The following is a 25,945-nucleotide window of genomic DNA, read 5'->3' as shown; positions in this document are numbered from 1 at the left end:
TGTTCTTGTAATGTCTATGCAGTAGCTATGACATAGCCATCAGTTTAAAGGTACAGATTATATTCAATTACTGTCTATTTTTAGCAAATGGTATTTTGCCACTTGGGTTTGGCAGGATCTCTGCTCCTGTACCCATAGGTTCTGTGTTTAGATCTGTGCATAAGTGGCAGTTACCAATAAACTAAACTCTGCTGCTGAATTTGGTTCAAGTTGACTACAGTAACTCTTAAATGTTGATGCATTCAAATAAGATGTCTGACTCAAATTATTTGTCTTTGGCTTTCAACTTTAGTATTTCAGTATTAGAGATGTCTTTTTAAGTCTGCAGCCATAGGATGCCTTTACTCTTATACATGCAAAGTGTAACATGAGTTTTACATACTCTCCAGGATTATGGGTGGAATAGTCGTAAGTGCGTAAGGTTGACTTTAGAATCGGATGCCAGGAAGGGCAGTTCATTCTCTAAATTGGTGACAGCTCTTCCAACTTTGAACATCTTTGGGAGCTCTTCTTGGAAGATCTAAATTTAATCTCTTAGATTTAATGGCACTAAATGAAAAGTAATTTTAAAAGCAGATTATATGGGATCCAGTTATTGGAGAGAACACTTTGCAAAGCCATACAATACAGAGAAATAATTAAACACCAATGTTAATTTAAGACTGTGCATTTCGCAAGTGAATAAATCTTATTTCACCAAAAAAAGGCTTTGTGTTGCACAAATAACATAACTTATAGAGTAATTAGATCATTGGAGAAAACAGGCTCACCTTCCTAATGAAACATTTTAAAAAGAGAAAATTAGTGCAATTTCTTAATTATTTTAGGACAATGCAAATGAATAATCTGTCAATAGAGTATATCTTCTTATTTCTTATTGTATCTAGGAAACAATATTGTTTTAAGATACTATGGAATTTTGAAGAATTGCTTGATGAATTAGGGTTGTTAATAGAATTATACTCTTTACAATCTATTTGCCTTAGCATAAATACAGATTTAAAACATAAAATTATAGAAATAAATAATATAGTTATTACTACTTTCAAATACTATTAATTTTATTTTCCTTAATTCTATTTATTGCATATAATTAAAGTTTTGAAAGACTTGCACACAAAATGAGAGGCTTTTCTTTTAAAATGCCCTTTCACCAAAACAGATTCTTGGGCCTCTCATTAATTATTATATTTCATTAGAGGTAGTTTGAGACTCTTTCAGATGCTTATCTATATAACAATTAGGTCTAAATTTAGAGAAATGCATTCTTCTGGATATTTTATTATATCACAAAATGTCATACTAGTATATTTTATAATAAAACCAAATTACAAGTATTCTGGTATGTGACAAATTATTATGCCAAAACAATCACTTTCTATAGGTCTATTATTGTATATAATATTTTTTTAAATAATGGGTTATTTGGATCCTAGTGAGAAAATATATTTCAATGCCTGGCAGTAAGTTGTTCTGAGACGAACATCCATTTTGGTGGTTGACAGGAAACGAGTAATCACAAGCTCTATTGTATACATTATTCTGAAGGACAAAAATGACAAGTGATAATACAGAAAGACTTGATCACTGGTGCTGGTTAGCTGGTGTGCAGACCTGAACTTGCAAATGCTCATCAGATTTCAGCTTTTCTTACATTGTTCCTGGAGGGGGATTATTAATACAATCAGTTGATATTGGTCCACCGTCCTGTGGGAGATTTGCTTAAAAGTTACTAATGTAATGAAATATTCTTTAGAAGCAAGGTTGATTGAGAAGCTTATAGGCACACCTTAGTGTTTTTAAAACTGCTGTCACAATGGTCTAAACACTGTGATCTTTCCTATATGTTTTCTGTATTAGCTTTGTACTGTAGAAAATCATCCACCATTGACTGGGCGTTATAGTGTTTGAAGCTATGTAATTTATTGGCTTGTTACCCCACCCCACAACACAGTTATTTACAGGCCCACCTAATGTAAAACCTGTGGTAATCTTTTGCCTTAAAATAAAATTCAATGCTAAATATTGAGTGTGTGTCGATGATCAATTTTAAGCTACCGATTAATTTTCCTTTTAAAGCTATGGTATGGTGTCAAATAAAATATTACACAAATTTTCTGTGGTGTGTTGTTGCTGATTCCTTCTTTTGACAGTGTGTGTATCTTGATCCAGTACATGGCGGCCTGTTGGACTCTATAAATAGACATTACTAATCCTTTTGGAGCAGGGGCCTAGTAGCTCTAAGCTGTTGGCTCCATCCTGTCCTCCTGCCCTCAACCCTTATAAATAGATTTTCCCAAGTCCTGCAACAACTAAGCAAGCCAGGCCCCCACGTTCTCTCTCTCTGTCCTGTCTTGGTGTCCTCCGAATCTTCACATTCTGTTTGTGTTTTGTATTATTTTCCTACACAGGAAAGTGTCACTTGCCTTTGGTTTTGGTAGGTGCTAGTTCTCTTCTCTGTCAAGAGAACATCTTGAAGTATCATTTGTAGGGCAGGTTTGGAAGAGGTAAATTCTTTTAACTTTTCTTTACTGTGGAAGAATTTTATTTCATTTTCAAAGACAAAAGAAAGCTTTGCTGAATATGTTATCCTAGGCCGACTTTTTTTTTTCTTTTAGAATCTTGAATATGTCACTCCACTCTCTTCTAGCCTGTAGAGTTTCCTGTGAGAGGTCCCCTGTGAGTTTAATTGGCATTCCTTTATATGTCAATTGATGTTTTTCACGTGCACATTTAAGGATCTTACCCTGAATGTAAATGGCTTAAGCTCAATCAAACGTCATAGATTAGTAGACTGAATTTAAAAACAGCACCCATCTATTTGTTGTCTAGAAGAGACACACTTCACCAACAAAAATCAGTGGACACTATATCGCATGGGTTTTGAAGTTTTCTGTTACTTTCATCTCTTCAAGACACTTTCTTCGGATTAAATACTTCAATGACTCATAGATCATACAGTAGCATAGTTTTTTGAAGAAGGTTCTTGATTTTCATTTCTTCTGCTACACGTTAGTCATTTAATAGCATGTTATTTAACTTGTTGGGGGTGTTAATTTCTTTTGTCTTAGTCATTTAGTAGCATGTTATTTAACTTCATAGTGTTGTTAATTTCTTTTTTCTCCCTGATGTTGATTTTGTTTTGTGGCTTCTCATTTAAAGGGATGTATAGGAGATGTGTAATGGAGACTGTCGTATCTAGTAATATGTTATTTAACTTCATGGCATTGTAAATTTCTATTTTTCTTTCTATTGTTGATTTTGTATCATGACTTTTTGTTTGAGGGGATGTACAGTAGCTGTGAAATGGAGACTAACATCCAGATGTGAGGATGCAGTGTGGTATGCATTTCTGTTTCCAGACAAAGATAGACTTACAATGGAACTGTTTACTGTATCTTGACAATAGTATGCTGGACTCTCTGCCATTGTCCATGCCTGCAATGATGGACATATGACTGTGTATGAAGAACTATAGTTTAGTAATTATATAGAGGAACTAGGTGAGGGGGGGGCGAATTGGGGCTGGGATAAGGGAAATACCAGGAGCCTATGGAACTGTAACATAAAATAATAATAAATGTGAAATGTGAAAAAATGTGAAATTATTCATTTAATATAAATTAAAAATAAGCATTAATTCAAAAAACAGATTAGTAGCTTAATCAAGGTCTATTGTACTGTCCATCCTAATGTCCATGTGCCAAACTTTTACTGGACGAAAAGGAATTGTGTTCATGTGGGAGTTGGCAGACTAGTAAGCAGAGGTATGCCTTGGCCTAGAAAACTGCTTCCTTATTAGGCTCTGGTCTTTGTCCTGAGTTAGCTACAGCTGCAGAGAAATGGACACATCCCAGATACTATGTGATGCTCCCAGCACAGGAAGCAATGGCTCAGACCATTGTACTAGGAAGGGGCATGTTCAGAAGGCACACTGAAGCTAAATCCTTCCTATCTTTGTGGTGACTCTAACAGTATTGTCATTTGCTCTTTGAAACACATCTGTGCAGCCTGGCTATAAAAAAAAAGACAGGAAACTGATCTTTTGAACAATCGGGCGTGGCCACAGACACTGGGCTGGAAAGTCAATCAAACCCTAATTCTGGGATCTGTTGGCTGCGGCTTTTCAAAGGCTGGAGAATAGTTTTCGAGGAGAGCAAGAACCAAGGGGCTCTAGGACCCAGAGCAGCGCGAGGGGCCAGCAGGGCCTGCCTTACCCTTATTGAGCCTCACGCAGAGCCATGCGAGCTGCGTCGAGGCGCGGGTTCGGGGCCCGCCAGAGGACTGTCTCTCAGGCGACGCCGCGAGTCGCGGGCGCGCGGGCGGCGCACTGTGCGTGTGGGCGTGTCCGGCGGGACGGCGCTGCCTGCCCCACCCTTAGCCGCCTCCGCCGCCCCCAGGCCCAGCTTCAGCGTCGGGCCCCGTGGGCCTGGCCCGCGTGCAGTCGGCGGGCTGCGCAGTGCGCAGAGCACGTCGGGGCGGGGCATGCCGGGAGCCCCTCAGACAGCCGTCGCCCCCGCCGCCGCCGCCGCTGTCGCCGCCAGTGTCGCCGCCATCGCGTTCGCTGCCGGTGCTCTCCCCCTGCCGCGCCGAGATGAAATTCCCGGCCTCCGTGTTGCCGTCCGTGTTCCTGTTCGTGGCCGAGATCACGGCAGCGCTGTACCTGAGCAGCACCTACCGCACGGCCGGCGACCGCATTTGGCAGGCGCTGACGCTGCTTTTCTCGCTGCTGCCCTGCGCGCTCGTGCAGCTCACGCTCCTCTTCGTGCACCGCGACCTCAGCCGCGATCGCCCGCTCGTGCTGCTGCTGCACTTGCTGCAACTCGGCCCCCTGTTCAGGTGCGTGTGCCAGTCCAGAGCCAACCCCGGGGCTGCAGAAGCCCCCCCAAACCCCCGGGGGCTCCCTCCGCCTGCCCGAGGGGGGCGGGACGGCCTTGGGATAGGGACCTGGAGCTGGGTCCGAAGCCGACCCGCCCTGCCCCCCACAGCCCCACCATTCCTGTCACAGGCAGGTGACACAGTCCTGGCGCTAGAGTGAGAATTACTAAGGCGTTGTTTTTTTTCTTTTTTTGGTGAGGTATCATATGAAATTGCCAGCATTCACCCGAATTTGATCGAAAGATAACAGTTTCGTGTCTTTCAGGTAACTTAAGTTCTTGAACATATGGCGCTTACTGTGTGCCAGGCATTGGCCTAAGCGCTTTGTAGCCCTTTAGTTTTTCCTCATGTTCAAGTCTGCAAATGCACACAGCGTGGCTTTTCCCCTCAGAGTTCCGATGAATATTATGCGGTAGGGGCATATATGGGGTCAGAGACATGCCTCCCGGCCCTGACTTGGAAAAGTGGACGCTGAAAGTAGTCCAGTGCGCTGTGAAAGCAAACCCGTGCTGTGCTTCAAGAACAGCGACTTTTTCCAGAGAATCATTTTTCTCATGAACAAAAATTAATAATAATTTTTCTCATGGACAAAGCAGGTGGAAATATTTGGTAGTAACATGTTGTTTTCGCGCCTTTTATCTTAACAAAAAACAAAGCGTTGTCTTTTTGGATTTGAAATTAATTTTATAACATTGAACTCTAAATGTAGGTGACAGGAATTCGAAGGGAATGGACGCGCCTCAGCTACCATGAAATTCAGAGAGCCAGCCAAGAAACTTTCCTAGGAGAAAACTTTTCTTCTGGTCTGTCTATCTGTCTCTGAGACACACACACACACACACACACACACACACACACACACACACACACACACACACACACACACACACCAGCAACACAACAGACCTTCCAAAGCTCTGCTGTAAAATGTGTGTATCTCAATAAAGACAAGCAGCACAGCCAGTACTGAGACTACATTCTTAGAGTTGACACCCAGTCACTGCAAACCAGATGAACACGTTCCCAGGTCTGCATAAGTGCAGAATCCTGCAAAAGCAAACAGGTGAACTGGCAGAGCGACAAGTTGCTTATCACATCCTGATAGCCAGGAAAGCGGGGGCGGGGGGGGGTGGCAAGAAGGGAGGAAGGGGGGGCGATTTTTAAAAGTCCTGTGAGTGAAAACTAGTTTGGAAAGTTAGTCCTCTCTAGCCTAGTTAGCTCTGTGGTCCCAATTTTGTTCTTGCTCAGCAAAAGAAATGTGAACTGACTTTGGGCAAAAGGCCTCATTGTTTTCTAACTCTACGTGTGAAGAGAAAGCTTAGGTCTTGGTGCAGTAGCAGGGGAAGGAGAACTGACAGTCTAGCTTCTTGTGCTGGGTGGTTTGGTGTGTATCCATATCCCTCCGTTCATTCGATCCTCATCAGGAGTTATGTATAACTGTCCCCATTTTACAGATGTGAAAGATGAGGCCCCAGACGGAATAGGTTTATTTATTTACTTATTTTAACTTGTTATTTTTATTTCCTTTGGAGTGGGTTTGTTAAGTGTGCTCTCTATACTTTGTGAAAGAAAGCAAGGGAGTATGCAGTATATTTTGTCAGTAGTTCCATCTTAAGAAAAAGTCTGGTTATCTTGCAGATATTTTTTAAAATTTTATTTATTTTTATAGAAAAGTCAGATTTACATAAAGAAGGAGAGACAGAGAAAGATCTTCCATCCGCTGGTTCACTCTCCAAGTGGCCACAATGGTCAGAGCTGAGTCAATCTGAAACCAGGAGCCAGGAACTTCTTCCGGGTCTCCCACATGGGTGCAGGGTCCTAAGAGTTTGGGGCATCCTCTATTGCCCTCCAAGGCCACAATCACGAAGCTGAATGGAAAGTGAAGCCGCTGGCACATGAACCAGAATGCATCTGGAATCCTGGCACATGCAAAGTGAGAACTTTAGCCGCTAGGCTACTGTGCCTGGCTCTATTTTGCAAATTAAAAGAAAAATTAAACAGAATGTAAATAACTGTCCATGTAAACTGGTAGTACCCTGTCATTTCCACCATTTAAAATATTTCTAGACCAGAGCAAAGCAAGGCAAAACTAACGACTATGTCTTTAAGAAAGTATGGCAAGCATAAACTTGAAGACGAAGAAATTAAAAATACCGAGATGTTAACAGTGGTAATTTCTGGAGAGAGGTGTTGAGTGACTATAACACTATCTTGAAAAGTATAGAACAATATATAATTTTCTCCTGTATGATACCTTGTTCTGTATTTTTCAGTCTTTAGCTTTATTAACCTGATATAAGTATTTGCTGGTTTGAACTTATAACTTCTGAGCTATATAGCAAGTTTGAATACTATATTTAAAAAACCCTATTCCAGAAATTTCTGAATGGGCCATTGTCTTCTGGTGCAGAGGACAAAATAAGTGATAAAAACCAAACCAACCAGCAGCCCGTTTCCATCAGCAAGGAGTCTCATTCTGGAGCAGCTGATTCATTTCAAGGGGCTGTTGGACCCACGGTCTAGGAGCTGAGATATACAGAATGCGGCTCCAAGGCTCTTAGCTTCCAGACAAAAAGAAAAATGATCTTGTGTATTGTTATGACTTAATACAATCCTGAAATTTCGTCCTGATGGATGTTTGATTCTATTTTAACTCTAAAATATCAGCATAATTTATATAAATACTATAACTATCTTCCCTAACTAAAATGGAGATGTGGTGTTTCTCTCCTCCCTTTCTACCGATGGGTTTTAGTAATGTTTCTCGAGTGTTTATGGGCAGTTGATTTAACTTCAAGTGGACACTAGCCAAACTCAGGTTCTTTTTAGGCCTATGCTGTTTTTCATGCAGGGTGATAGCCCAGTTAGACCGCAGTACATTACATGACTTATCACTGGCTAAATAACGCTGATAGGGCCCGGTACTTTCCTTTAGGGACGCATTAGGTTAGCACCGTGTTTCATTTATATCAGTCATATTTAAAACTATTTACGTTTTAAATGGTTGCTAACACATTAAGGCTGGGTTTAAAGAATATTTTGTCTAATGCCTTTTACTCAGTTTTCTCAATTTGAAAGAAAATCTTATTGAGAATAAAAACAGGTGTGATGGGGGAAATAACTTAACTCCTCCCAAAAGCATTATGTTTATCCTTTTTGAAAAAATAGTATATTAATTTTCAGAACTTCATTGTGAAGAGTAAATATAAATAAATTACAAATTCATGGAGTTCTCATTTTTATTGCTGATATTACTAGGAAAAAATAGTATATGAAATTTTGAATTTATACAATACATGAAAAGAAGTTTCAGAAATCTTTATAGAACCATGCAAAATGATTTGCATACTATTTCTCTTTTTAGTAAATTTTCTAAAAGATGTAAAAGTATAACAGTCTACATTTTGAGCATTATTTTATTTACAAAGTGTTTTTAACATATAATATTTAGTTGCGTCCACTGTGAAATCCTGTGAGCTATCATTATCTTATTTTTACACTCCAGGAATTGAGGTGCAGCAAGATTAAGCAAGTGGCTCCTCAAAGGTCTCACCGCATTTTCTGTTTGGAGAGTTTGGTTCCTGTGTAGCCTAGCAGAGCGTGAGTGTCGGAGAAAGATAACATGGCTTAGAGGAAATCATCAGCAGTTATTTCTTTGGAAAAACAGTTCTTATTGGAGTCTGTGGTATCACTATATTTGTGTTGGCACCAACACCTGTGGTTTCAGCTAGGAAATTACTATTACCTTTTTTTTTTTTCAAAAAATATTTTAATGATTTGAAAGAGTTAGAGAGACAGAGAGAGAGAGAAAAACCTTCATCCAACGACCAGAGCTGGCCAGGTCTGAAGCCAGGAAACTAGAACTCCATCCTGGTCTCCACATGGGCATAGAGCCTCTGGTGCTTAGTCCATTTTTTGCTGCATCCCCAGGTTCATTAGAAGGAATTGGATCGGCAGTGCAACAGCCAAAGTTTGAACTGGCCATTATGTGGGATGTTGGCATTGTACTTGGCCATTTTTACTCACTGTGCCAAAATGCTGGTCCCTCTTACCAATTGTCTTAGCCATTAGCGGCTTGGGCCCTTTCAATATATTTTTTGTGTTTTTTTTTTATTTTTTTAAAGATTTATTTATTTTTATTGCAAAGTCAGATATACAGAGAGGAAGAGAGAGAGAGAGGAAGATCTTTCGTTCGATGGTTCACTCCCCAAGTGACTGCAATGGCATGAGCTGAGCTGATCCGAAGCCAGGAACCAGGAGCTCTTCAGGGTCTCCCACATGGGTGCAGGGTCCCAAGGCTTTGGGCCGTCCTCTATTGCTTTCCCAGGCCACAAGTGGGGAGCTAGATGGGAAGTGAAACAATTAAGACTTGAACTGGTGCCTATATGGGATTCCAGCACTGGTGGGGCAAGGATTTAGCCACTGAGCCATGGCACTGGACCCAGCTTGATTTTTTTGTGCAAGTGAAACATTTGTTGAAATGATATAAGACCTGATATGCTTGATAAAGGAAATTGAATCTCTAATTGGACTGCCTAAGAAAAAATGTCTTCAGGTTTTTTGTGTATATCCTTATTAATATTTGCTGTGCTTAAACACTACATCTTGTGAAAGAGAAGGCCTGATTTTCAATGTTTGCTGATATTTGTGATATATATCTCCCATCAATAAGTGCCTCACAAAATTCCTACTTCACAGTTGGTTGTGTCGAGTCAGTATGAGCTCTCTTGGTAAGTGTGTAGTGTGTAGGTGTTTATAAATATATATGATTCTTTTCTTAACCAAAAAAATTGAGCTTTCTATCTATATTGTCTAATATTCTTCTTTCACTTACTAAGAATGTTAAAATATGTTATGCTAATATATATGCTATATATATGCTTATATATATGTGCTTATATATATTTATATATATATATATATATATATTTAAACCACTCATTTAAAGGGCTGCCTAATACTTTGTTGGATGCATACATTATGATTTGTATAGTTATTCTATCTTGGAGCCCTTTAGTGTATTCACAGAATTTTGCTTTTATAAATTTGTGCAGAAGGACTTCCTTCCAGGTGAGATAACATGAGAAAATATTTTTAAACTAGAAGTGCTCTATTACATGTTAGTCCTTTTCATTATTTACTATTGTGCACGTGCTCTATTTGAACTCTTCTGAGTGGGTTAAACTATTTAGCTGTCTTTGCATTCCCTACAGCACTAAGTAAAATGTATCTACAGTCATCACATATTTGAGAGTAAAGATGATAATCTGTTTATTTTAATCCCTATTGTGATTGTTGGTTCTATAGCAGGGATGGGGAACTTTTTTCTGCTGAGGGTCATATGGATATTTATATCATTTGCAGTTGGAACAAAATTATCAACTTAAGAATTAGTCTGGTGTAGATTTATTCAATTTTGAGTCCTGCCTGTTTGACTTTGCAGAACTGACCAAATGATTTTGTAGCCCTTTTATGGCCCGTGGGCCAGACAGTTCCCCCACTGTCCCAAGTTAGGCCTCGTGTTGTCCTGTGGAGAAAAATTCAATTGGATCAGCTGGGCTTGACCTTGTGACATGAACTTCACTTATACTATGTGGAACTGAACAAACTGGTCCAAGTTGTTTTGCATGTTTCCATTTAATATCTTAAAATATCTTTGACCTCACAGGGAAAAAATAGTAGACAAAGCTGTCTCCTCCCTTCCCCTCCTCTCTCCTTCTCCCTCCCCTTCCCACCCCCATTTCCAGCACACACATGCACACACAGATACATGAGCATGTGCAAACACACTCACAGAGCTACAGGTCTTCTTTCTCCTGGGAGCAATTGAAAAAAGTAACCACAAAATATGTCTGCTTTGTACTCTCCAGAAATGTTCCTGTGAGGTTTACTATTTCAAGTTATGAATTTATTCTCCTTCCCATAGTTGCCTTGGGGTAAGAGTATAAAGTTAACAACATTCAATAAAACTGATGAGGCCATAAAATCTTCTGGCAGTATTATAAAGTTGTTATTAAAGTACATGTTTGGGAGTTGGGACAGAAATTGCTTTAACAGTTTTTAAACCTAGTGTCATGAGTACTTTTCTTACTCCTAGGAAAATTCCAGTTTGCCCTAGCATGAAAAAAAAAAAAAAAAGAAAGAATTCTACAACAAATAGCTAAATCTTTTCCACCCAGATTCTATGTTAATATTTTGTTTCACAGTCTGTCCATCCATCAGTGTGTGGACATGCTTTCTCTCTTCAGCATTCAGATTTTTACCCACAGACAGGAGGTTCCAACTTTACAAGTCTGGTATTCTCTCAGTCTGGAGATGTCACTGGTTCAGTTTCTTTCCCTAGCACAGACTTGGAATTCCATAAATTATAGGTATGTAACAGTCCCCCCCCCCAGCTGTAATTAGCCCTGCCCTGTTGAGGCTCATGAAAACAGTGAAATAGGTAATATGTCACTGTCTCCTTGTGAAATACTTGGTGTTGGGCTGCCCTGTGCTGGGATGGGGGTGGGATTTCCTCATCACAGCTTATGCTTTAATGAGGTTGGTTTAGAGCAACTTTTGGGTGTGGTGTAGATAGTAACTTATCACCATCTTTTACAGTAATGTGTTAAAGTAGGTGTTATCTCTGCTGGATCAATGAGGAACCCAGCAAGGGTAAGGTAGGTGACTTTCCTAGGGCTCTGCACAGCTATTCAGTGTCAGAAAGGGAAACTGGATATTTTTCTGTGATTTTGGAGGCTGAACCACTTCTTTCTCTAGGAAGTTTCTTTGCCTCTATAGCTTTCAGGGTCATCTCTCAATTTGATTCCCACTCAGTTCACATTGCCTGCTAGCGGTTCTCAAGGAGACTGTATTCTCAGAATTGATCTTTAGAATGGGTGATTCAGGGGAGTAGACTTCAGTCAACCAAGTCAAGGTTTTGGGAGTCAGTTTAAATGGAAGCAAGCTGACTGAGCAAAACCGGATTCCCACCTGTCTCTAATTGTACGACTTGCTGATGTATTTCCAGGTGTTTTGAAGTCTTCTGCATCTACTGTCAGTCCAACAACAATGAAGAGCCTTATGTCAGCATCACCAGAAAGCGGCAGATCCCCAAAGATGGCCTCTCAGAGGAGATTGAGAGGGAGGTGGGCCAAGCAGAAGGCAAGCTCTTCGCGCATCGTTCTGCGTTCAGCCGGGCGTCGGTGATCCAGGCTTTCCTGGGCTCAGCTCCCCAGCTGACTCTGCAGCTGTACATAAGTGTCTTGCAGCAGCAAGTCACTATTGCAAGATGTAGGTACATTTTTAAATTCTGCTCACATTTGGGGATCCAGATGGAAAGGGAAGCATGCAGCAATTTTGTCTCATTCATGCTTGGATTCAATCCTGGGTTTGTGTTCTAGATATCAAGCTCAAACTTCAGTGAGTTAAAGTAATAACAGCATTTATTTTGCTTATGAATCTGCATTTGGGGCTGCGCTCATGTGTATCAGCTGGGGTGGCTCCAAAATGGGGGTGCTGGGATCCATTGAAGGCTCATTCGCTTGCATGTCTTCTTGTTCCCGTGTCCTGCTGCTAGCTGTAATTGGAGGTTCTTAGATCTTCTCAATTTGGTCTCTCTTTGTGGGCAAGTGTGATTCAGGAGCTTGATTTCTGGGAGACTAGGTCAGGGTTTGGACAGACCAAACAATAACGTAGGGACCTAGAACCTGTGCCAGTTTATATTTCTTTATTCTCAGTGGCGGGGCAAAAATGTACACAGGAACACACTGCTTGCGCAGTGGTGGCTAACCAGATTACAAGGAAGTATCTCTGCCTAACGGCTACCCTTCCCCATCCTGCCATTTCCCCTTACTGCTCCCCGACCACCAACTTCTGATATGAATTCACAGACAAATGTGGCACATAACTTGCTGTTACATAACAGGGTCTGGGGCAACAAGTCAAAGGGATGGGCCTGTTGGTTACCAAAGCATCAGTTGCCATAGAGGCATAGAGATAAGATGGCAAGGGCATCAAAGCAAGGGTACTTGATAAATATTGTCTTCCCAACAATTTGGGGCTTCCTTATAGTCTAGTAACTACTGTCAAAGACGGTGTCCTAAGAGGAGAGAGAGTCACGTGGAAAGTGATCAATCAGCTTTTGAGACCCAGTCTGGGCAGTCATAGAACATTTTCTGAAGTAGTCACACACTCCTGCTGAGGTTCAAGAAAGGGGCAGTGAAGTAAACTTTACTTTCTGCTGCGGAATGGCAGAGTTTGGGAAGAACATATTAAGACCAGAAATAGCACTATGGCCATTCGTAGAAAATAAAATGTATTGAAGTGTGAAAATATAACATCCAGAGACCAGTCTCTTGGATTTCAGCTCTCTCAGTGACAGTCATAACCACAGTGCAAAGCTAGCTGAGATGGTAACCTTTGTGGTAAATGATGACATCAAGGCCACTTTCCAGTCTTCTTCAACATCAGTAGGTCTATTAAGATTTTTTAAAAATATTTATTTTTATTTATTTGAATGGCAGAGTTACAGAGAGACAGGCAGGTAGAGAGAGGAAGCTCTTCTATCTGCTGGTTTAATTTCCAAATGGCCACAAGTATCAGGGCTGGGTCAGGCATTGGGCATATAAATGAAAAGGCTTCAAATTTAAAGTGGAAAATAACATCTTCCCCAGTGTTAGTGATTTGCTAAGTTAAAACCAGATATTCTGGTAAGTTTTATAGATCCTAATTTCTAAAAAAAAAAGAGTACTCTTTGAAGTCATTCTGTACAATTTTGCCCTTCTCTTTTCTACACTATAGACTGTAATGGTAAAATTTCTCAATTCATGTCAAGTTATAGGATATTTGCACATCAGAGCCAACTCCTTTATCCAAGTTTATCTGAGTCTGATTTTTAAGATATGAGTCAGGGTCATAAAGAGAAATCTTGAGCTGTGTTAAGATTTGTATGAAAATGTCTTCTACGTGCTCTTGTAGACAGTAGGTACTCAAAGAATACAGTAACATCTTTGTTCTCTCTGGACATATAACTGCAATGTGTCTTCACCAAAGTGAATTCTCTGCGTGTCACTGTACCCTTTTTCAGATCTGTTGTTTTTCAAAGTGACAGGGACTTAGCAAGAAATCAGATATGATGATAACTTGCTTGATTTTTACAAGTAGATTTATTTTCTCAAGTTTTTCGTAGTGGTGACAGTTTTATGGTGGAAGTGTTAGCAAATTACAACCCATGGACCTAATCTGTGCACTCCCTATTTTTGTAAATAAAATTTTATCAGAACACAGCTGTACCCTTTCATTTCTGTTTTGACTCTGGTAGTTTAGGACCTACAATGACGTTTGAGTAGTTGTAGCAGAGATCAGATGGTTCATAAGGTTTACTTCCTTGCTCCCTTCAAGAAAACTTGACCACCCATGGTAAGAATTTTGCAGACAGTACTCCATTTGGGAAAATAATACCCATCTGGTAGAATATTGGTGTCAAGGAATGTCTGTGAGATGTAAACTAAGAACTTGAAATTATAGAAATTCTTTGAGAGTTAAATGATAAATTAAAGAGAGTGGACATATTCTTCTTAAAAGACAAGTGGTTGACATCTAGGAATGTTTTAAATAGCATTGGTCCAGTCATTCCTTTAACATTTCTGGTGAGGACAGAATGCCTCACCCAAAAGGGGAAGCAGGACTGTCAGAAATGGAGCATTGGCTAGGGCATGTCATTTGTTTAGGAATTCATTTGGTACAAGGGACAAATCAGGACTTATTTTTCTTATCTAACAAGAGATTAGAGGTAAGCAGTTGATGACTTTGTTCCACAGTTGCAAAGTTTATGTCCTTGAAAACCCATTGACCCTTCACTTGGGTTGCTGTCAGTTTCAACTCTCAAAGCTCCAGTTGAGGCAGGAAGAAGGACTAAAGAGAGAAGGGTAGATATCTTTCTTGTATTACTAAGTAAAACTTTCCCAGAAATCCCCCAAATAAACCTTACTTTAAGTCCTATAGACCAGAACTAATCACATGTTCGCTGAGTTGTGAGCAGCACTTGGGAAGCCAGGTGTTCGAAGACCAATACTCCTTAAGCTTATCTGATGATGATTAAAATTAGCTTAAAGCTTAATATTACCAAGATTCATTTCTGTACATTGTGATTTGCTGAGTTTGCAGTGGGGACCTTGGGTATATATTTTTATTTTATTTCTGTTTCATTTTGAAACAAGGAATCTAAGTTATTTTATTATCAGAAAATTTGGAAACATTGGACTAGACTAATCATGACTTGCCTGGGGTTGATCCATTGCCACCCAGAAGAAAACTGTATATTTTTTTTTAATTGATTTGAGAGGCAGGCAGACAGATGGAGTTCTTATCTACTGGTTCAGGCCTCATCAACTGCGATGGCCAGGACTGGGCCCAGCTAAAGCCAAGAGCCAATGTGTCAATCCAGATCTCCAACACAGGTACGTGGGACTTATGTCACTTGGGCAGTTACCCAAGTACTTGAGCTGTTACCTGCTGCCTCCCAGGAGCTGTCTTGGCAGGTAGCTGAAATTGAGAGTCAGAGCTGGGAATTGAACTCAGACATTACAATTTAAGACATGGGCATTTTAGCCTAACTGCTAAACTGAACACTTCCCCTCAGAGCTGTGTTTTCTTTAAAAGATAATGGGAGGGGTCCAGCGTAGTAGCCTTGTGGCACTGGGGTCCCATATAGGCCCTGGTTCTAATATTGGCGGCTCTGCTTCCTATCCGCCTCTCTGCTTGCAGCCTGGGAAAGCAGTCGAGGATGGCCCAAAGGCTTGGGACCCTGTACCTGCATGGGAGACCTGGAGGAGGCTCCAGGCTCCTGGCTTTGGATTGGCTCAACACTGGCAGTTGTGGCCACTTGGGGAGTGAGTCAATGGATAGAAGATCTTGCTCTTTGTCTTTCCTCCTCTCTGTATATCTGACTTTCCAAGAAAAATAAATAAATCTTAAAAAAACTAAAAGACAGTGGGAGTTATCAGCATTGAATTTACCACTGACAGTATTGGCCATAGTGCTTCATTGTGGTTCAGACCAATAGAAATGTGTACTGTTTTGACAAGGGAAGTACTTAGAGTTTGTCTAAACTTGACCCCATTAAGTATTCACATTCTGTAATTCTCTCCTCTTTCTCTCTCTTTCCTTATTTGGGAAAATATTGATGGATTTAGCTGTGATGGAGTTTAGCATGAGGCAGAGCTACACATTGGAGTACATTTTTAAAAATTGCCATATAATTAATATAAATGTCACCATTTTAAGTATGAAATTTAGTAGATTTTAGTATATTTGCCATGTTCTTAAAACACCACTATCTACTCTTAGAACATTTTCATTGTGACAAAAAGAAATCCCCTGCCAATTAGCAGGCACATATAATTTACATCACTTCTGGTCCCTGGCAATCACTATACTACTTTCTATGTGTATGGGTTTGCATGTGGTGCATGTTTCATAAAATACAATCGTGTACTATTGGAAAGATTTTTTTCTCACAGTCAGTAAGTAGTGGACATTGTCTGTGAGCTTCTTCAGTCCTAGGTAAGTTTGGCCATCTGAAGACTCCCTTGGTGGATGGAGCAGGCCAAAGGCCAGATAAGCACTCAAATTCTGCTATGTTCAGGCTCCTGGAGCCTTCCAGAAGTCACAGTGCCCTTGTCTTTTCTACACAAGGTCATAAAATTGGAAGTGATAATGCCTGTTTCATGAACTCTTGGTTTTTGCCAGATACTGTGATGGATATTATGCTTTTCATTTCCACAGTGTCTTTGTGAGATACGTAAGACTGTCTTCATCTTACATATAAGAGAAACTGTACTCTTAGTCCTGCAGAGGGTCAGAATTTGCAGTTGTATTGGTTTGACTTCATTTATGGATTCAGTATGTATTGATTATGTTAGTGATTTTAGTACTGGTCTGAGAATAAAGCAGTGATAATGTTAATAGGACCCTGTCATCTTGGAATAGGTAGACAAACATGCAAAATATAGTTAAGCATATGTCTGTTGTTTTAAGTCAATCCTGCCAAGTGAAGTTAAGGAACCTGAGTATATGAGATGAGGCAAAGATTTTCAGAGCTTAGGTTTAAATTGAAAACTGCTAGATGGGTGCGAGAAATCAAATGGAGGGAAAGCAGGAAGGAGAATCCCGGGATTTCAGCTTCTATCCTAGAAGCAGTGAGAAAGCACTGGTGAATTTTTGGCAAGTGTCATGATCAGATTTAGTTTAACAAGCCAATTACTCTGGAAAATGGATTAAAGGGGAGTAAGGGGAGAAACACAGAGGCCGGCAAGTGGATTGCTGCTGCTACCAAGGTGAGAATGGCGATGGCTTGGACTGGATAGTCAGAGTGGATTATTGGAGCAATATTAAAGCTGTGTAAGTGATACAATGCTGATGAGTCTGAAAACGCACCAGAAGATCGCCCAAGTACTTGAGCCCCTGCCCTCCACATGGAAAACTAGATATAAAGTTCCTGCCTTCAGCCTGAGCCAGGCCTGGATAAAAGAGCTCATTTTCTCCTTGTCTCTCTTACACTGCCTTTCAAATAAATAAATCTTTTACAAAAAGGAATGGACTAAAATCCAGGCACTCCTCTATGGGATATGGACTGCCTATGTAGCATTCTAATAATTGCACCTAAAGCTCACCCTTGCGGAAGGCTTTATTTGTGATAGGAAGGGTCTAAAGTCAGGAGGCAGTGGCAAGAGACGGGGGTGGATGGGGTGGTACACTGGGAGGGATGACGTTAGTGGACTTATACATGAAGTAAATATACAAAAGAATTATGGTCAGCTTGATTTTGTGTATTAGTTGTATCCTGCCTCATTCCAAAACAGAATTTGAGGCAAGGATCAGTGCCTAGTGCTGTTATATTTTATGGAATATATCCTATATCCTTCTATCCTCTTGTAAACATTGGTAGATTAAATAGCGGTAGTACATAAAAGCTATGATCTGGCCTGATATGGTTGTTCAAATCAGCTCTGAATGGTTATTAATTACTAGTGAATGAACCTTATAAACGTGTTTCATTTAAAACAATTATCAATGTCATTCTGAGATTAAACATGTAATTACCCTAATGTGCATATATTTGATAGAGGAACAAAGAATTATCAGTAGCCAAACACATTTTTTTTAAGATTTATTTTATTTTTATTGGAAAGTCAGTTATACAGAGAGGAGGAGAGACATAGAGGAAGATCCTCTATGCATTGATTCACTCCCCAAACAGCCACAGCAGCCAGAGCTGAGCTGATCCAAAGCAGCCAGGAGCCTCTTCTGGGTCTGCCACACGAGTGCTGGGTCCCACGGCCTTGGACTGTCCTCAACTACTTTTCTAAGCCACAAGCAGGGAGCTGGATGGGAAGTGGGGCCACCAGGATTAGAACTGGTGCCCATATAGGATCCTGGTGCATGAAAGGTAAGGACTTTAGCTGCTAGGTTACCATGCTGGGCCCCCCACACAGTTTTTTTTTTTTTATATTTATTTTTAATGGAAAGGCAGGTCAGATTTACAGAGAGAATGAGACACAGAGACAAAGATCTTCCATCCACTGACTCACTCTCCAGATGGCTGCAACAGCTGGCTGTGTTGATCTGAAGCCAGGAGCTAGGAGTTTCTTCCAGGTCTCTCACTTGGGTGCAAGGTCCTAAGGTTTTGGGCTCTTTTCAACTGTTTTTTTCAGGCCATAAGCAGGAAACTGGAAGGGAAGTAGAGCAGCCAGGGCATGAACCAGGATTCATAAGAGATCCGCATTCTTGCAAGTTGAGAATTTAGCCATTGATCCATAGTGCCATGCTCCAAACGTTTTGAGAGGTATAATAACCAGTGTAATTCTGCCCCAAGTGGTGGGCCAAAAGGCACATCCAGTAGTTTGAGAAACTTAATGTCCTGTATAAAATGATGTCTCAAGGGTTACAGCAATCTGCCTCCTTGCCTCTGAGTGTCCACATTTGAAGTATTCACTTATCTTTGGGTCTTGTAGGTCCACTTCTTGCTGCCTGGTGGCCTTTCACACAGGGCTGGTATGAGAATACCTGGTCAGTTCCCACAACACAGTCAGAAGACTTGTTTGAGTTCCACTTTCCAGCTCACCACTTTCTGGCTGTGTGGTCCTGGATATTCATCGTTTCCTTTTGAACAGAATTCCTCACCTGTAAATTGAGTAATATGAGGCCCTCCATCTTTGGATTTCCTAAAGCATCATCTTCACTTAGTTGATCCAAGGGTGCCACCGAAATGGCCTCCTCCACTTTGTAAAGCATCTTCATGGGTTCCTCGTATTTCAGGGTCCTTCAGTCGAAAGTCAGTGCTTCTGGGCTGGGTGATCATGGGGAATTAGTCATTATGCTCAGATCTTGGCATATTGGTTAGACAGCTGCCTTATGTTGAAAAAATATTTGACTGTGGGTTTTGACTCTGGCTTGTTGTAGCCCAGAACATAGATCCCTGCATGCTATACTTGAAGCATATCTGAAGAATTAATTCAAAGTGCAAGAAGCCTTAGTAGGAAGGTAAACCAGGCCGGATTAGCAGTTCTTTCTGATCAGGCGGTCACCATACAGTCCATGCAATCATCTACACCTATGGTCACTGTGCGCCTCATAAGGAGCGAGGCTTCCTGGGCCCTTTCAGACTGATGTCTGAAGTGGAGCTTAGAGACTGAGCTTCAATGATGCCCTGCAGGCAAGCCCCCTGCAGTCCAGAGGTGTGGGTAGGTCAATACCGGAAGCACCAAGTGCAGCTGTGCCTGTGCATTTCTGAGGAACCTGGGCTATCCAGCCCCAGAGCAACACCCTAATCCTGCTCCCTGCCAGATCCCTTCCACACATGCAAGGAATCCTACCCTCTAAAGGAAGGAACAATGAGAATCTTGGCTTTGGGAAGGCAGGAATGCATTCACATCTAGGCCTTTTGTGCATCTGAAATGCAGGAAGCGGGATAGTAAGGATGGCTTCCCTCTAGCTTGACTCCTGCAGAAAAACCATCATTGGTGGAGAGTGCCCTGCTGGCAGAGGTAAAGTGAAAACTCAAGACAGCAACAGCAGAGGCTAAGGATAGGCCTGTGATCACAAGCTGTATCAGGGTGGGACAGAGTCCAAAACAGGTCAGCAAGGCAGTAAACATATGTGTCAGAAGAGATGAGCCCATGAATTGAGCCTGGAAGTAAGCTGGAGGTCAAAGGTGACTTGATAATGATCTGAACATGAGGCGTATTAACCAGCCTGACCTCCCACTGAGGGCATCCTTCTGGAACAGAAGCCTTTCAAAGGTCCCACTCCCCTGTTCCCTGAATGTGACATATGCTGGAAGTAGTCAAAAGGAGGTCATCTGGCTCTAAAATTGATTTAATTATTTGGAAAGCAGAGTTGCAGAGAAAGAGAAGGAGGCACAGGGAGAGATCTTCCATCCACTGGTTCACTCCCCAAGTTGCAACAGTTGCAGGGGCTATGCCAGGCTGAAGCCAGGAGCCTGGAGCCTTCACAGGTCTCCCACATAGCTGCAGGTATCCAAGACCTTGGGTCATCCTCTGCTGTTTTCCCAGGCACATTATCAGGGAGCTAACTCAGACTTGGATCACCCAGGCTTCAAGCTGGCACACATATGAGATGCCAGCACTGCAGGTGGCAGCTTAATTCATTAAGCTACAGTCTGACCCCTGCCTGACTCTTTAAAAAGAAATGTTCCCAACAACTAAAATAAAATTCCTAAAGATATCTGCTAAAAAAAAAAAAAAAAAAAAGAAAGAAACTCTGGAGACAGAAGTAGGATTATAGAAAGAGGATCCCTCTACTAACTTCAAATATATGATTTCCTGACCTGCTAATTACAGAAGAGCAGCAACATGGGGGCAAGTCCGGATCAGATGTGTTTGCTATTGTTACACAGACCTTTTTAATCAATGTTAAAAAGCTACCAAGATTTAAAAATCAGACATTTTACTTGAAAGGTTTGATTTCTTGATTTTCTTGAAAAACCAACATGGATGTATACAAATGAATCTGGTTGGTATCTTGTCCTCACACTCAAAGTGTTTAAAAGATGTTTTTCAAGATGAGCGATTTCGTCAGTGGTTGAAAGATATCACTTAGGATGCCCGCATCACACATAGGAGTGCCTGGTTCAAGTTCTAGCTGCTCGGCTTCCAATCCAGTGTCCTGCTGGTGCACACCCTGGGAAGCAACAGGTCAACAGGTAATGGCTCAAATATTTGAGTAGCTACCACCCATGTCAAAGACCTGGAGAAAGTTCTAGATCCCTGGCTTCAGCCTAGTCCAACCCTGTCTATTATGGGATTTAGGAAGTGAACTAGAGAATTGAAGATCTCTCTCTGCTTTTCTAGTAACATGAAAGTAAATAAATAACATGGAAGCAACCGAAATGCCCATCAGCAGAAGATTGGATAAGAAAGCTATGGTTCATCTACTCCATGGAATACTACTCAGCTATTAAAAAAATATATATATAATGCAGTTCTTTGTGGCCAAATGGGCCCAACTGGAAACCATAATGCTAAGGGAAATGAGCCAATCCCAAAAGGTTAGATACCACATGTTTGCCTTAATTTAAGATGAAATGATGTCAATATGAAAAATAATACCTGTAAAATGTGTTTTTTATTCTCACATATTGGTTACTCAATACTATGTCCACTAAATCCATGACGTTGTGGATTGTTGCGGATGTTATGTTGTGGCTTTTGATTGGTCAGGATGACACTCTGCCGGCTCTACCTTCAGACCAGAGATGGTCTCCACAAGAAGCCGCTGAACTTATCTGTGCAATAAGATACTGGACTCTGTGCTTGGTATATGTTTGCAATGAAAGAATCTCAACTGAACTTGAACTGTGGCAGTGCAGCAAGGTGGAGGAATCCACCATGGGGGGAGGGTTGGGGGAGGGGGAGGGGGAATCCCAGCACCTAAAAAACTGTGTCACATAATGCAATATAATAAAAAAAGAAAGTAAATAAATAAATAATTTATTAATAGGCATTTTTTTTCAGAACAGGTAAAATCATATTGCTCTTAACAGACATGAACCTATGGGCCAAAAGAAATGGATAGATGCTATAGCCAGTTCAGAGGACAGTTGACAAAAGAATATACATTAGGACCGTAGAAATAAGTATTTAATTGCAAGTGGAATTAACTTACATTTTCAAAAGAAAGACAATTGAATCTTAATCTGAAAGTACATTTTGCATGTGTGTCAGTCATCAGACAAGCCACCTCTGTCCTAATGCTAGCAACCAGGAAGGCCTTCAGCTTTCCACAGCAGGTGCATCAACCCACAGCATGTGCTGATGGCAGTGTATAGCCCTAAGTGCCACCACTTTGGAGATGGGACTGTCAATCTAATTGATGTCTTATCCCCAGTTCCAGAAGAATTGCTGATTTTTGGGTTCCAGAGCCTGATAGGGGCTTTTAGTCTCATCTGCTGGCAAAACAAATCACAATCGAGTAAGCACCATGCTGCTGCCATCAGCAAATGCTGTCAGAGCTTAAATCCACAACCGTGATCCTGAATTCCCTGTTTCTGTCATTTTTTAGTTGCAGTTATCTGTGGGATGTCTAAAGTATAATATGGAATTAGGAATAGATATATAGCCTTGAGAGTTAAATTGGAGGCCAAAGCAGGCATTTGAACATATTTAGCTACATTCGTGCAGTTGTTCTGTGCACATTGCCAGTATCCTAATTCAAGCATGTGTTCCAGCATGCTATGTGTTTCTCATCTTTGTATTTCAGGAAATACATTTTAAGTACAAATAAGAAATACAGGGAAGCCCATGAGGCCAACTCCACACCAAGGGAGATGGAAGCCAACAGATAAACCTTCAACCTCTCTGTCTTTCAGATGAGTAATTTGGGGTCCATCCTCTGCAGATGTCCTGTAAAACCTCCTTAGATCTCCCGGGGGAATGGACCCCATTTGCCACAGCCGAAATCAGCTTAATAGTGTAACTTTTTAAAAAGTTCAACTTTTTGAAAGCTACAGAGAGAGAAGGATAGGAAAAGAATCTTCCATCCACTAGTTCACCCCCCTAGTGACCTCAATATCTGGTGCTGCACCAGGCCAAAGGCAGGAGCCTGGGGATTTTTCCAGGTCCCATGTCTAGGCTGCAGGATCCTAAGTACTTGGGCCATCCTCTGCTGCTTCCTCAGGTGCATTAGTAGGCAGCTGTATTGGAAGTGGAGAAGCCAGGACTTAAACAGGCACCCATATAGGATGACGGTATTACAGGTGGAGACTTAATGTGTGACACTATAACTCTGGCCCCAGTAATGTAGCTTTAATTAGCTTTGCCTTCTTCCTTTCACTCCTGCACATTTTGCTTCCTGGCTAACCTCCCACATGAATTGTCTGCAACCACATTGTTGTTTTAGGCTCTGCTGTTATAGAGTAGTTATCTGAATAGAGTTGATAATTTTGAGCCATGGCAGGCCAGGTATGTGCAACTGTGGAACAGATAATTGAATTCATCCATGGACAAATTCTTTCAGATGGAAACTATGAAAGAGTAGGGGAATAAGTATGTTTGAGGTTTGTTCAAGAGAATGAATGAACTTTTGAACCAACAATTCTTAGCTGAATTGGAGGCAAGAAGATGGCTTATTTAATTAGTAGGTCTCAATAAGAATAGAAAGAAAAATATTGCAGTAACTCTTAGGCAAGCAGGTTGGAAGGATGGGAAGTAACAGTCAGCATAGAATATTTTATTAGTGATTATCTCTTGAAATTCTAGGAGAGCACCCTTAATAATTTACTCCCACAGTTTGATTTCTGCTGTATCTCGGAGAAGGCTGATTGGGCTACGTTTCTTGGTTCTAATTTTATAATATCCTTCTTTGAATCTTGGTGACCTGACATAATCAGCATTTATTTAATCAGGGCATTTTCCAGAGGTCAACTTTGGCCAGACCCATTGGCTAGCTTCTGAAAACATGTTATTCAATTTGTTGCCCGTTTCTAGAACCAAATTCAGATTATGAACTGATCAAAAGATAGTATCTTGACTTAATACATTCTTAGAATTATATGGGGTGATTGAAAATGGCTTTTTGTGTTTTTATGCTGTGTTTAACATGATGTGAGATTGTAAATTTCTGCCAAAGCATGATTTCAGTTTTTGCACATATATACTCACTCACATTCACATATACCTATCTATAAACACCTAAATGTAAAAGTTCAAAAGTGTGAAAGGAAATATGCTTAAATGTCAGTTGGTTGTTGTCTTATGCTGGTAAGAAGGTAGTCAGTTATTTTTTCTTTCCATGTATCTATATTTCTAATGCTTCTTCAAGGAGGTAAGTTGTTGTTGGAGACAGTGAGCTCTGCCACAAAATCTTGGACTTTCTCCTCTGTGCTTGCCCATTCCTGAAATGTATGCATGCTGATTGTATCCTCAGTAGATTGTGAAAAGAAAGAATTATTTATGTGAATTATGCTGGTTAGTGATACTGATTTTATTTTCATAATTGAAAAAGCCCATGATATCCATAATATTTCAGTTGCTATTGAGAGAAAACAAACAAAAAAGAGTGGCAGAAGTTTGGCGAAAGATTGGCAATCTGATGTTGCTTCATTCCAATCGGTTAGCTGGAGCTGAGGACTGGAGCGTTTGCTTCTTTTCCATGTGAACCTCTGCTTGACTTTCTCATAGTTTGGCAGCTAGATTTAAAAATGAGAGTTCTAAGAGATGTGAATTAGAAGTTTTTCATAATATATTGACCTAGGAAGCAGCAGTCATTTGGGCTATATTCTATTAATTTAAGGAATCACATGATCTCAGATATAAGAACAGAAGACATAAGATTGTACTTCTTGTTGGAAGGCATATCAAAAAATTCCAGAAGCCATGTTTTAAAATATGTATTGGTTGTTTTGTATATAGACACCACATGTAGACACCAAAATCAGGAAGTTTCTTTCTACATATTTTGTGCAGTATCTTTTCATGTGACAGAATTCTGTTCAGGTTTAATGTATAAGAATTGAATCATAAGCCCATGGTAATCACAGAAATCGAAAGTGGAAGTATGTGTATTTCTGAGGTATTGGATATATAGATCAACTTCATTTACTTGACCCAATGATTGTACTATACAAATAGTATCATTTTTAATTTGTCTGTGATGCAAAGTTAGTAGGCAAATCTATACTAATCTCATTTTATTCTAGTGACCAAACGTGTGGTCATTCCAGATTCTGGGACAGTGATCAGAATCTAATCAGAATTGTAATTCTGCTTTAAAGAAGAGAGAAGGGAGGATACAATTATGGGGGAAGCCCTAACATTTGTCACACTGAGGAGGAGAAAGCGTAAGAACCTTGGTAAGCCCAAGGCATTTGAGTTTTTGGACACTTGACCTAACACTGGTGTTTTAGCCAATACTGGTTCTCACAGAGTTGGAGAACATTAGAGGTAGAAGAGACCTGTGGGGTCATAATGTCTGAGTTTTGTACTCTCTGAGGAAGTAGTACCTCATTTAATTCCCTGAGAAGTGATTCACTAGCAGCCTCTACTTCATTATGATCAGCAATGGAAGTCCCAAGACTTGAAAGAACACTATTAGTAAAGCTGTTACTGTTAGAAAGTCTTACAGAATAAGAAAGGATACTAGGCCCAGGTGCTAGGTATATCACATTCAGAAGAAAAACCTCTAAGAATTGGTTGGATTCTTTCAGGATTTTCTGAGAGTGGCAAGCCAGCCCTCCAATAATCAAACGCACAGACACCTCGACCCTCAGATTCTGTGGGGAGATATTTGGAGAGAGAGCTTCTGTAATTTTATTTGTGATCAGAAATTACGCTCTCTCTCCCAGAAACCATTTAAAGTGGAGTTTTGTGATAAAAGGGAGGGTAGCCAAGCATCCAGGGTAGCCAAGCATTTTACTCTTGGTCTTCCAAGGCTGGGAACTCACAGGCCTATCTCACTGCTGCTTATATATCTCTTTGAGATAACTCCTACTATGTACCTGGGATTTAGTAGCATTCTTGAAAGTAGAGACTGAGGCTTGCTTTTCATTTGTAAGTTTCTGAAGGAGGAA

General features: G+C 40.7%; 1 protein-coding gene across 1 annotated transcript in view; it reads left to right on the top strand.

The window, feature by feature from the left end:
* Positions 1-4,462: 4,462 nt before the first annotated feature.
* The window catches only part of XK (X-linked Kx blood group), a 40,953-nt gene continuing 19,470 nt past the window's right edge, over positions 4,463-25,945 (top strand). Inside the window, exons 1-2 of the mRNA XM_041000011.1 lie at positions 4,463-4,839; positions 11,888-12,150. Of these exons, the coding sequence (XP_040855945.1) occupies positions 4,595-4,839; positions 11,888-12,150 (508 nt within the window). The 5' untranslated portion in view covers positions 4,463-4,594. The remainder of the gene's footprint in view (positions 4,840-11,887; positions 12,151-25,945) is intronic.

The sequence above is a fragment of the Ochotona curzoniae genome, unplaced genomic scaffold (assembly GCF_017591425.1).
Source record: "Ochotona curzoniae isolate NIBS_2020 unplaced genomic scaffold, NIBS_Ocur_1.0 contig_1274, whole genome shotgun sequence".
In the NCBI taxonomy this organism is placed as follows: Eukaryota; Metazoa; Chordata; class Mammalia; order Lagomorpha; family Ochotonidae; genus Ochotona; species Ochotona curzoniae.
The sequence above is the reverse complement of the archived record's forward strand: the minus strand, read 5'-3'. Positions and strand labels throughout refer to the sequence as shown.